This window comes from Mastomys coucha, unplaced genomic scaffold (genome assembly GCF_008632895.1).
Source record: "Mastomys coucha isolate ucsf_1 unplaced genomic scaffold, UCSF_Mcou_1 pScaffold15, whole genome shotgun sequence".
NCBI lineage: Eukaryota > Metazoa > Chordata > Mammalia > Rodentia > Muridae > Mastomys > Mastomys coucha.
The window spans coordinates 99,333,778-99,346,090 of record NW_022196897.1 but is presented as its reverse complement, the minus strand read 5'-3'; the positions used below and the strand labels follow the sequence as shown (position 1 = coordinate 99,346,090).

At 39.3% G+C, this 12,313-nt stretch overlaps 1 protein-coding gene across 5 annotated transcripts; it reads left to right on the top strand.

Moving 5' to 3' along the window:
- Positions 1–1,912: 1,912 nt before the first annotated feature.
- Znf770 (zinc finger protein 770) lies at positions 1,913–9,981 on the top strand. Of its 5 annotated transcripts, none has more exons than XM_031371395.1 (3): positions 1,927–2,045; positions 2,330–2,427; positions 5,835–9,981. In XM_031371395.1, the coding sequence occupies exon 3, from the start codon at positions 5,876–5,878 to the stop codon at positions 7,979–7,981; it is 2,106 nt and encodes a 701-aa protein (XP_031227255.1). In that variant the 5' UTR covers positions 1,927–2,045; positions 2,330–2,427; positions 5,835–5,875; the 3' UTR covers positions 7,982–9,981. The 5 variants fall into 5 exon arrangements, with proteins under 5 accessions (XP_031227257.1, XP_031227255.1, XP_031227253.1 ...); XM_031371393.1 differs by having other exon boundaries at positions 2,330–2,537; XM_031371396.1 differs by lacking the exon at positions 1,927–2,045 and adding an exon at positions 2,053–2,189.
- Positions 9,982–12,313: the final 2,332 nt, after the last annotated feature.

Below are 12,313 nucleotides of genomic sequence, written 5' to 3'. Positions count from 1 at the left end.
GAGTTCCTAGCACACTAGTACGAGGACATATCTGGGCCACCTCTGAGTTTGGGGTGCCAGGCGACAATACGGCCGGCCGTCACGCAAAGTGTGCGTGGCATCTACCTACTTGACCTTTTTCTCAAATATGTCATGATCCTGATGTGCATTTGATACAGGCCTCTAATACCATCAGGCTAAAAGAGAACAATTTCCTGGCTGCACCTAGAGGGTTTTGGTTTGCCTGTATTTCAGGACTCACTCATTTCTCTGTTGGCCATCTTGCCATTGAGCAAAAAACCTGAATTGTGCATAATGGTACATATTCTACCCCAGATTTCCTATTATGAAGGTATTGCAGGATGAATTCACACAGGTCTCCTGACACAATAATGTACTGTCCCTATTCTGATAGCCACACTAGTAAGACTGGGGATAGCAGGCTCTCCTGCACATAGTAGAACAGCTCTAGTCATGGGATGCCAGGAATACAAAAATACCTCAGTGAACAAGTTGAAAAAGGCTTAGCCCAGCTTTGCTCAGTCACCTCATTCCTAGAAAATCAAGAAGACTTCTTAGCTGAAGTAGTCCTACAGAATCAAAGGGCTCTAAATGTATTGTTCTTAAAAGAATGGGGGGTTATATATGACCCTTGGAGAACAAAGTTGTTTATATGTTAGTCACCCTAGGGTACTCAGGGACATCCTGGCAGAAATAATCTCCTTGATAGGGAACAACAGAGAAAGCAGTAAATGAGCTGGTATGAATCCCTTTTGAATTGGTCTCCTTGCTTAACTTCACTCATCACAGCCTTGGTTGCCCCCTGTGCTTACCTTTGCTAATGCTAAACTTTGGGCCCTGCATTATTAATGCCTTGATTTCCTTTTCCACTGTTCAGTTCATGGTTCTTAAGACATAATAAGATCCTTTGCTCATGGAGGACACTATAGAGCCAATGATTTGACCTCCCCTATACAACTCAGGGGGGTGTTAAATATTAAAAAGTGACCATAGCCCTACCACATTCACCCCATCTTCGTTTTGTAGCTTAACCTTCACTTGACCCATTGTTCCTTGCCCAGACAAAAATATCTAGTACTTTGTTACAGAGTCTCATAGACTTTGAAGATTCTTCTAGCCTCCTTGCCTCTAGGCCCAGACTGTCAGCTTAAAGGTCAGACAGCGCTGCTTTGTCTAGATAGCCTATATGTTACAAATGTTGTAAATGCTGCAAATGCACCTGTTCCATATAAAAACTGGTTCTGAGGCTTGCTCCCATCGCAAATTTGTATTTGGAGTATGCATTCAATAAATGATCCATACCTTACTGAGACTGGTGTCTCAGTGATTTGTTTAGATATTCCTGGACCCTAACAAGTGTTCTATCATTTCATGAAGCTTTTGTATTTGGTATAATGTCAGGTACTTTTGCATGTTGTCCAAAGACAACTTATATAAATTGTCAAAGAAGAGCCAAAATGCTGGGCAAAGAGTTTTCTATATTGTAAATGTCCAAAATACGTAGAACTGGTGAGATCAGCAAGACCAGACCCTGGCAGGACAATGGATAGGGCCCCTCAGATGTGCTGATTCTCTGTGTCTTAACCTCTTTGTCGTATTTACAGAAATATGAAATGCTGAGAACAGTCCTGATCTAGAATGTACCTAATACTGAGAGTATTATCAACAGCCCGGACCTTACAAAAAATTAGGAGTGGAGTTTGAACTCTAATCATGGATTCCAATAAGAGCCGGAGTTTTACAGTCCTTTCTGGGATTTCCACAATGAAGGTGTCGGTAACAGTAGGGTAAAAAGTGCATACACACTGTTACAGTCTTCCATTTTCTCTCCTTGGAAATAGAAGCACTGGGTGGATGAGAAGCGAGCACCGGCCCAAAGATCCTGACAGGCTGTTTCCGCCCGGACCGCATTCAGAGCGCGCCTGAGCGCCGGGCCTGCGCACTCAGCCAGTCGCCGCGCCGACCCTGCGGACGTGCGCTTATCTTCCGTCTCGGCGAAACCCAGGCTCTGAGATGCGTTTCTGCCCGGCCCTTGCCAGCTCCGGGTGAGTGTGGCGGACCCCAGAAGCCTGCGTGCGAGGTGGAACGAATCCCGGGAAGGGTCAGGCCTGCTCAAGTCCTGCCGAGGTTCCTGGGGATCCGAACAGGGTGCCACGACCTCAGCTCCTTGCATGTGCTTCGTCAGAGCGGTAAACTCAAAAGAGCTGAGCCCCGCGCCCAGTTTCCTGGGGTCAAATCACTTATTTTCTACCTTTCACTCAGCTTTTCCTCTGTACCCCATCTTCTGGCTGCAGTCAGTGGAGCTCTCACCCTTGCCCTTCTTTTCTAGGCATGGGATATTACAGTCCCTGAACTCGGCTCGACCCCTGCATACTCATTACTTGCACAGGAGATGAGGCTGAACACGTAGCTCCCGTCTAGGAAAAGGTGATGGTTCAAGGCCAAGAGAGTGGGCTATGGACAGAAAAAAATAGAGGCGAAGACTTGTAAATATCACCATAGATAATTCTCCAACTGGAACTCCACGTTTCTCTCAGGTGTTTTGTTTCTTGTAATATATTTTGTATTTTGTGTTTTGTTTTGTTTTCCCCCCGAGGTATTTGCAAAAACTTTCAACCTTGAAACACTATTGGATTTTATCGATGTCAGTTTTTATAGTTACTTGGCTTAATGTTGTGTGAGCAACTCCAACTCCTGTCATGATAATGTCTAGATAGAGTCATGGAGGCACATCCAATGGTTTGTAATGTTTCGCTTTAACGTAAAGATTATCTTTTGTGTATGTTCTTTAAAAAGTTTAAAAATTCAATGGAGAGGAAAAAAAAAATCATTTGAAATGGGATTTAAACCTCTAAGTACACAGGGGGATTGCGCCTGGAGTGTGGAAATCCCTGACCTTTTACTTATAAATAGGAAGTGAGATCACCACTTGCCACAGATGATTCTGACAAGGTAAGGTTCACCGTAAGTGCTTTCCCAAAGCAAGTAACAGGCGTATCCAATCTTAACACTAGTGATAGCTACTTGACCACAGACCCTTTCGGGGACAGGAGCTATAGGTAGCCAGTGCCTGTTATTTATAATCATATAGTTGCCTTGTGTCGTTTTAGTGTGAGACTTTTTATTTTTGAGAGGGTGGTATTCTGTTTAAAAAAAAAAAAAAAGCAGTAAGTGAAATGAGAAGTATACAAAAAGAATGGAGAAGTCCCTGCTTCACACCCAAACCCTATAGTTTGACCATAGGCAGTTACAAGGTTTTGCTCACCAGCTCCATGGGGAGAAGCTGCCTTCTCATTCCATACTTAGTACAGAGTCGGTGTGGTGCAGTTTATCTCTCCCTTTCGCCCTTTGCCAGCCCTCCCCTAGCACCTTAGCCCATAGGAGTCAGGAGCTCTTTGTTAGAAGCTTTCCTCTTGTGCACTATATCCACTATCTCCATTTAACACGCACTTGGTGTCTTTCTGTTTAGAAGAACACTGTGTGGCAAGTGAAGGAAGGTTTGATTATTTAAGCTTGGCTCATTATCCTGATTGACCATCTTGACATTTGTTGCTGAGCAGGAATTCAGTGAATTGCCTGGCAGGAATTAAATACATTTCTGAATTCTTTGCAGTTTGCTGGGTTCCTGATAATTTTAATCCTTCTAGCTCTTAAGTCATTGCCAACAAGTTTGGAAGTTGTTCACTTTTAGGTTTTGTTGTTTGTTTTTGTTGCTTTGTTTTGTTTTTCAGAGCTGAGCAAAATAGAAATACCCATAACACCAACAGGTGTTTGTTGCTGGGTTATATGATGCATTTTTATAAATTAGTAGAGTGCTTTATGGTCTAATTGTTTTCATTTGACTACTAATAAAGATGATTTTGCATGCATATTTTAAAATAATAGAACCCATGGGAAGAAAACAGGACTCTAATGTTTTCCTTAGAACTCTTGCCTGCAGTCCCCTACCACATGGGATATATTCTGGTACTTTATTATCTATTAAACAAATTGGACTGACTGTGAGTGATATATTGAGTTGACTTTACAGTTAATAATGAGTATGGACCTGTACATCGGAAAACACTTAAAAGTAACTAGTACAAAATAGTTTCTCAAATTGTACTTGTTTCCTATTCAGATTGCACAGTGTGTGTATTTGGTTTTGTATTTAAAGTGCCTCCTAGGAGAGATAATAAGCACAGTATAGTTGACTGTTTGCCAAGTTGGTAGACAAGAATTCTGAGTTTCTTGTATAGTTATAAGCTCTATATACTAGAATGAAAGACCTGGTGTAGCTTCAGTTAGTTTAGTTTTTATTTCAATTCCTGGCTTACTTAAGGTTAATAGAATAGTAATGGATAAGAAACTTGTCTTTTCTGGATGATGATACATGAGAATTGTGAAATGTTTATTAAGTTTTAGTTTGTCTCAAAGATATGTGTAATGAGTACATCTTAGACCAGAATGACCTATTTTGAATATTGCCTGACAAAGGAACCACATTCAACATTCTGTTCTTTATTCATAAATACATATGTGAGTTTGTCAACCTCATTCTTTTGTTCTTTTCTTTGTCAGAAAGTCATCAACAAAGCAGAAGGGAAAAAAGAACTAAATTTTGTGTGTCTATCTAAGGAACCTAAAATATTATTACAGAGATAAGAGTCACAACATAAAATTTGGTTAATGTTGATCTCAGTAGCATCTCATATTTCTGTGTTGCTTCAAGGTTTTCTGACACGTGCACATACATTATTGCCATTCACTTGCACAGCATTACTCCCAGTTTAAAGAGTCTCAAATTCCCTTTTTTCCTGACACACAAATTACAGTTAAAAAAAAAAAATCTAGGCTGGACAGTGGTGGCACACGCCTTTAATCCCAGCACACAGGAGGCAGAGGCTGACAGATTTCTGAGTTCAAGGCCAGCCTGGTCTACAAAGTGAGTTCCAGAACAGCCAGGGCTGCACAGAGAAACCCTGTCTCGGAAAAAAAAAAAAAAAAAAAATCTAAGATTAAAACTCTGGTCTTCTGGGAATATTCTCCTTGTTGATCTTAAATATTTGAGGAGAGGGAGGAGAGGGCTTTGTGTTTAGGAAACAGGATGCCATTTTTCTAGCTCTGGCTGTCTTGGAACTCAATATGTAAACCAGGGTGGCCTTGAACTCACAGAGATGCACTTGCCTCTGCTAAGTGCTGAGATCAAAGACATGTGCCATCAAGCCCATTGAGAATAGTTTTAATGTTGTGTCAACCATCTAAACATAATTAAATGAAATGTTTTATGGTCAGAGTCTGTCTGCAGTATTGCTATAATTCAATGGTAATATGTCTTGTTCTTAGTATTTTATATTTTCACCTTTTTTATTAATCAGTGTACAATTTTTTTATTTATTGTTAGGGTAGAGTCTCCCTAGCTGAGCCTGGCCTAAGATTGCTGAATAGCCCATATTGACCTCAAACTCATGGTCTTTCTTGCATCTAACTTTATAGAAGTGCACCACAATACCAGGTTGTTTTGTTTTGGTTTTTTAGTGACAAAGAAAATTATTGACATATATAATAATGAAGGAAGAAAGTTGGAACTAAAAGGGTTATTTAACGTTAAGAAATAAAGTTTGGTCATTTTTAAGTATAGTTTATCAAGTAAAAAACAAAAACGTAGATTTTTAGATATTTTGAAAACTTCCATCTGTCTAAAATTAGTTCCATGATTCTAAAGAATTCATCCAAGATGGTTGTTAAAGTACTTGAAAACACTTTTAATCTTTTGCCTAAGGACAACTAAACTACTTGCTTTTATACAAATCTTAAAATTAATACTTTCTTGTTTTTGCTTGTTTGATTTTTAGAAATCTTTGGAACTTAAGAATGCCATGGAACTCATCAGAATATGCCACTGAAGAATATGATGGCTGAAAACAACTTTAAAATGATGAAGATTCAGCAATGTGTACCTAACAAACTACCTAGGAACAGGCCATATATTTGCAATATCTGCCTCAAGCACTTTGAAACACCATCAAAATTAGCTAGGCATTATCTTATTCATACTGGTCAAAAGCCATTTGAATGTGATGTGTGTCATAAAAACTTTCGACAACTCGTTCATCTGGAGAGGCACCAGTTAACTCACAATCTGCCTTTTAGTTGTAATATTTGCCAGCGCCACTTTAAAAATCTGAAGACATTTGTGAAACATCAACAGCTTCACAATGAATCCTACCATAATGATGTTAAAGTCAGAAGACTACTTGAGACCAAGCAAGAGAAGCCTGTGTATGGAGTGTATAATACTTTTACTGCAGATGAGAGGCGAGCACTGCACCCATGCTCTAAGTCTGATCCCACGAAGAGAAGAAAGAATATTCATGCGTGTACGATCTGTGGCAAAATGTTTCCGTCACAATCAAAACTTGATAGGCACTCACTTATTCATACTGGGCAGAGGCCTTTTAAATGTGTCCTTTGCAGTAAATCTTTCCGACAGTCAACCCACTTAAAAATCCACCAACTCACACATTCAGAAGAAAGACCTTTTCAATGTTGTTTTTGTCAAAAAGGATTTAAGATTCAAAGCAAACTTCTGAAGCATAAACAAATCCACACTAGGAATAAGACTTTTCAGAATCTTCCTTTAAAAGTAAAAAGTCCTGAATCATGTTCCCTACCTAATAAATTAAATGAAAAGCAGGATGCTTTTGAAAATGGTGATATGGGTGAATCTGAGGAGAATAATCCTCTTGATGTCCACTCAATTTATATTGTCCCTTTTCAGTGTTCAGAGTGTGAAGAATGTTTTGAATCAGAGCAGATTCTCAATGGCCACGAGTGTCTTCCTGCCAGAGGTGGCAGAGTTCCAGGCAGACTCAAAAGAAGCTGTAACTATAAGACCATTGTTAAAAAGCTCTTGGCTAAACTTAAACGTGCTGGCGGTAAAAAATCAGATAACCTTCAATCAGAGAAAAGAACATTTAAAAGCAACTACTTGAAAAATTGCGAACGTACTTCTGGTAAGCCGAACACAGAACAAACTCAGAGAACATATGCGGGTCCTCTTAGCAGACATGGGTCATACAAGACAGTTAGCAAAAAAAAGAAGAAAACCCTGACTTTGCCATTTTCTTGGCAAAAGCAATTCCAGAGCCAAAATACGGGTAAGAGTTTGCAAGGCATCCTTACAACGGGAAGCATATTAACTCTGGATGGTTCAGTCAGCAATAAAGACTTGTCAATCTATGGTTCATCAGGTGAGGAATACTTTAATAACTGTGACATGCTTCAGTGTGGTTTTTCAGACTCAAGTGAAAATATGCATACTGGACATAAGATGTGTCCCTGTGATAAATGTGACAAGGTGTTTCCTTCTATTTCTAAGCTACAAAGGCACTATTTAATTCATACTGGACAGAGACCTTTTGGCTGTAATGTTTGTGGAAAATCTTTCAGACAGTCAGCTCACTTAAAAAGACATAAGCTAACGCATATTGAAAAGATTCCTTATAGTTCTTTTTGGCAAGTGGACTTTGGAAATGTGAACCAACTTTTCATTCGTCCAAATGATGATGTTAGCTGTGCTGCTTCTCAGCAGTGCGAGGGGCTTGATTCCCAAAGGTGTGGAAGTTCAGAGTCCAGTCAGGTATCAGAAATTGAAGTCAAGACTGAACCAGAGGATTTTCTGCTTGGTTCCCACTGTAGGAACAGGCAGTCTTACCTTGACAACACACTGTTGGAGTCAGAGCAGAGCCATCATTGTTACAGTTACTTAGGCCGTCCTGAAAGAAGTGACGGGCTCCTTTACCAGTGCAGTGTTTGTTGTAAACATTTCCGATCTCCGTCCAAACTAGAAAGACACTATTTAATTCATGCAGGGCAGAAGCCATTTGAGTGCTCCGTCTGTGGCAAAACATTTAGACAAGCACCTCACTGGAAGAGACATCAGCTCACTCACTTTAAGGAACGACCTCAACAGAAAGTGGCTCTAGATTCAACTGTATAACATAAAACCACTAACGTGTCTGTGATCTCTGGTGTTGTAATACCCCTTAAGACATTTTTGCCAAAGGCCTACATTAGGTGACTTGATAGGCAATTGCTTGTCATGCATAATATGGAGTAAGTTAAATAAGAGTGTTTTAGACACAGTTGAATGACTTGAGAAGGAATAGCATGACTTGATGCCATTGATAGGAATCTACGGTTGTCAGCATATAACTCTGGTTGTGTTAAAAGCTAGGAATGTTCAATTTGGCCTCACTTACTGAATTACATGCATACCTCCCAGAATGAGGCCAGAATTGCCATTCAGTTGCAACAAACCACCCTACCCTATTTTCTTCTACATGGAAGCATAAATTCTATTGCAGAACATTTTTCTTACAAGTTAAAAGAATAATAGATATGGAAATGGGTTGGGGAAATAACAGCATTTTACTTTTCCATAGTGGTTTCTTTTCTCTCTGTTTTTTAGAGACTGGTAATTTTACCTTCTTAGACAAAAGTGCCCCCCATCCCAATCTAGGCTACTATTAGTTTCCCTAAGGCATTTAAAAGTACGAAGAAGCTGGGTTGTGCCCATGTATATTTACCATCCACTAATGTTTACATTTGCATGGTATTTTCCAAGTGCCATGAGTTTCTCATATATGTCTGCAGATGTATCTTTTTAGCTAAATGCAGTGCACCCGTTTGCTCATTGGTGTTGACAGCAGACAGCAGGGACAAGACTGTAACAACTCATTGGCCCTATGACTTCAGTAAATCTTTTCTGCTGAATTCAGTCAAATGACAACAGCTCTGTAGTTTCAGACTTCACTGCTGTGAAGGACACTAGTGCTACAGTATCATTTTGCCCTTTGTTGTTCCTTCAGTTAGTAAGAATGTTGTCCCTGTGTAGGAGTAAGGTGCCTAGAGAGCTCAAAACATTTGTTTCTAAACAGTATTGACATGACTTGACAAAAATATTTTATTTAATCCAAATCTGAAAGAAATGACCTACTCACAGATTGTCGTTCACATTTGCGGCAGTTTGTAAAATCTTTGACTAACATTTCCTAGCAATAAGAAGGTTAACTGTTTTGTTTCTAAGGTGAAAAGAAGCAGGTGGATGTTTAGCATGCTTACATATAGTGGAAAGCCCTATGTTGGAGGGCAATGGAGTAATTGTAAGTTTTGATCAGGGTGTAAGAGCTGTACTTGGTGAGGGGAAGGAGGGAGGAAAGCTTTCACCCCAAGTGAGCCTTAAGAAACTTGGGTAAAATTTACAGAGGTAAAATGTGATGGTATGAGTAAGATACCCAGATGATTGATAAATGTGCCTATTTTAAGGGGAGACATCTGTCTAAAGAGGAGAGCCACATGCTCCAAGGAGTAACTTCTCTCCGTTTCTTTGACAGTTGAGTTGTGTATTTCCTGCACAAACAAGTTGTGGCTCACAGAATTGACTTTGCACAGAACTCTTTAAGGTTGTGTCTGTTGGTTAAAAGCAAAGCATAAATAGTTCATGTTTTCCAAGAGTAAAAGTTCAAGAGTTATTTAATGTGTGAAATTGTGGATTTGGGCATTTCTCTAAGTAATTTATATAATTTTCTTTGAAAGGAAATGCCTGATGTGTTTCTTTCCCTCCTAAACAGGGAAGTTTTGAATGTTGTGCTTGTATGACCATGAGTCTTTGCCTGGGTGATAAGATCCTTTTTTTTTTCTTTTGGCTCATGCCTTTTGAAGCTGTTTCATATTGAAAGTTGAAATATTGTAAAAATTTTGTCAAGAGATGTATTGTAGTGCTATTTGAAGTACCGGTAACAAAATACTTACCTTTATTACCATTGCAAGCTTCTTTATGGGACTTGTAGGAATAAAAATAAAATACGAATTTATGTTAAGATAAACATGTTAAATGATGGTTTGCTGCATGCTAGAACTGTACTTACTGAGTCAGTTGTTTTGTTTTGTTTTGTTTTGGAAAAATAAACTTTATAAATATCTTTTAAGAGAACTAGAGATTTTGTTTGGTGATTCCAGGTTTTGATTAGCTAAGTTAGGACAATTTACTGCTCCATGTTTCATAGTGCAATAGTGTCTGATTTTAATATATATGATATATGTTAATGAAAGTAGATGATGGTTAACATTCTTGAAAGTCTCACATTGCAGAATAATTTGAAAATAAAGTTTCAAGTTACACAATTTGCACTTTTTTAAAGAAAAAAAATCACATAATACTGGAATAAGCTACCAGTGCCAAACACTGAGCTTACATGCCTATCTAAACATATAGTTCATTGCTTAAACATTTCTTTTTAATTATGTATATATTTGTATGTGGTTTTGTGCACATGAGTGCAGGTAAACATGGAGGACAGAGCAAGGCATCAGGCCCTCTGGAGCTGGATTTCCTGGTAGTGTGGTCTTAACTCCTCTACCATCTCTCTAGCCTCATATCCATTATTTGTGACATCTCTTTATCACTTCTGAAAGAATATGTTATTCCATTACTTGTCATGTGACCTACCTATTCTTTGACTTTGTCATTTGACTCTACCCTTCTCTTTGACTTTTACTAATAGAATTGCCTTTTTTCAGTATAGTACCATAATTCTTTCTGCATCTGTCTTGTCTGTCCAGTGTTAGCTTAAATTAGGTATGTATTCACTCTCTTCAAAGAAACAGCTGAGTCAAGCTTTATTCCTTTCTATTTTCTTAACAGTTGTGGGGGGGGGAAGCCCCTAAAATTAATGCAGGAAAATGTAGATTTTATTATGTTTTTATGTAAAACACCTCTTCAGAATGAAAGATCCTTTAGGGCAGATCAACAGGCTTTAGACTTTGAAGTCAAGGGATCTTACAAGAATACTTTGTTAGAAATACTTGCAGGATCTGTTTTATGATGTTGAATCATGTCTACCTTTAGAAGCTGCAGGAAGAGAGAACGATTAATCCCTATCTTGTGACTTCTTGTCAGTTAGAAGAGCTTAGAATTTCCGTACTATGTGGAATTCTGTTCACACTAGGGGGAAACAAAAAAAACAACGGAAAAGAACAGTGGAGCAATGGTATTAAATAGGATACATGCTGGCAAGTTGCTACGATTCTCAAAGTTGCGCTTAGTTTCCCTGAGAGCCTTTTTGGTTTACCCAGGCTTTCCAGTCCCTGTGCTGCCACTGCTTAAAAGGCATGTTAACTCTGTTATTTTTAATGAATACCTGCAATTACCACCTTCAAGAAAGGAAGTTTATTGTGGCCCTGAGTCTTGGAGGTTTTATCCCTATGTAGTGTGGGTTAGCTGCCCTGTGTGAAGGTGACCCATAATAGCAGGAGGAATGTGGTTGAAGAGATGTCTCACCCTTGGGCTGGTGCAAAAAGTAAGCACAAGAGACAGTGTCCCACAGTTGTTCCAAGGCCAACTCAACCTTAAATGTCATGTTAGACCCCATCTCTCGAAGCTTCCATCACCTTCTATGTTACCAAGCTGAGGGAGAACCTGCCGTTAATATCTAGGCCTTAGGGCAATATTCCAGATGTAGATTGTTGTCATTGTTAGTAGTCACTACAGATGTCAAGCTTCATGTGCATTGGACTGGTTAGAAGTATTGATGGCTGTACTGTACATCAGGATTTCTGATTCATTAGATTTGACCCCAAGATACATTTACATAGTTGTTACTGTCTTGAGACTATATTTTAGAAATACAGAGGTGAACTGCTTGCCTCTGCAAAGAAAAAAAGGAATATCTTTTTAATGCTTAATACAGTACCTGGAAAACACGTTCTTAAATGCAACTCGAGTGTGTAAGAAGGAAATTAGGGGTGGAAATTGAAGAAGAGGGACTGAGAGAACATTGGCTCCTCTTGTGGTCTCGGTTCCCTTCCCATGGGTTTGCAAATGGTTTGACTGGTCTTCAGATAGAATTATAGGGTGTGCTCATCAATGGGAGGGGACAGGGTGGGCAAAGTGGCAGGATAGATGCTGCTGCCCCACCTACCTCCACCCTGCTGCTCCCGCCCTTGCATATTTCACTCAGCTCAGTGTAAGTGAGCCTGGGTATGCACATGCTGTAGCTGGCCCCAAAGGAAACAGTGCTTGATCTGGCCAGATAAATTCTCTCTAAATCTGCAGCCTCATTTATATCCTTTCCTATACTTTCACAGGGTGGATTTGCCTTTGATTGTGTTTAGATCAAAGACAAATCGTGAACTCCATACTCTCCACTCAAAAATGTCTCTACCCTTACTCTTCCTGCCATCTTTCTCAGAATGTTCCTCCACCTTCTGCTTCACCCTCTTCTAGAATCTTCAGTTGTTCCCTTTTTCTTTTTTTTTTTTTTTTTTTTTT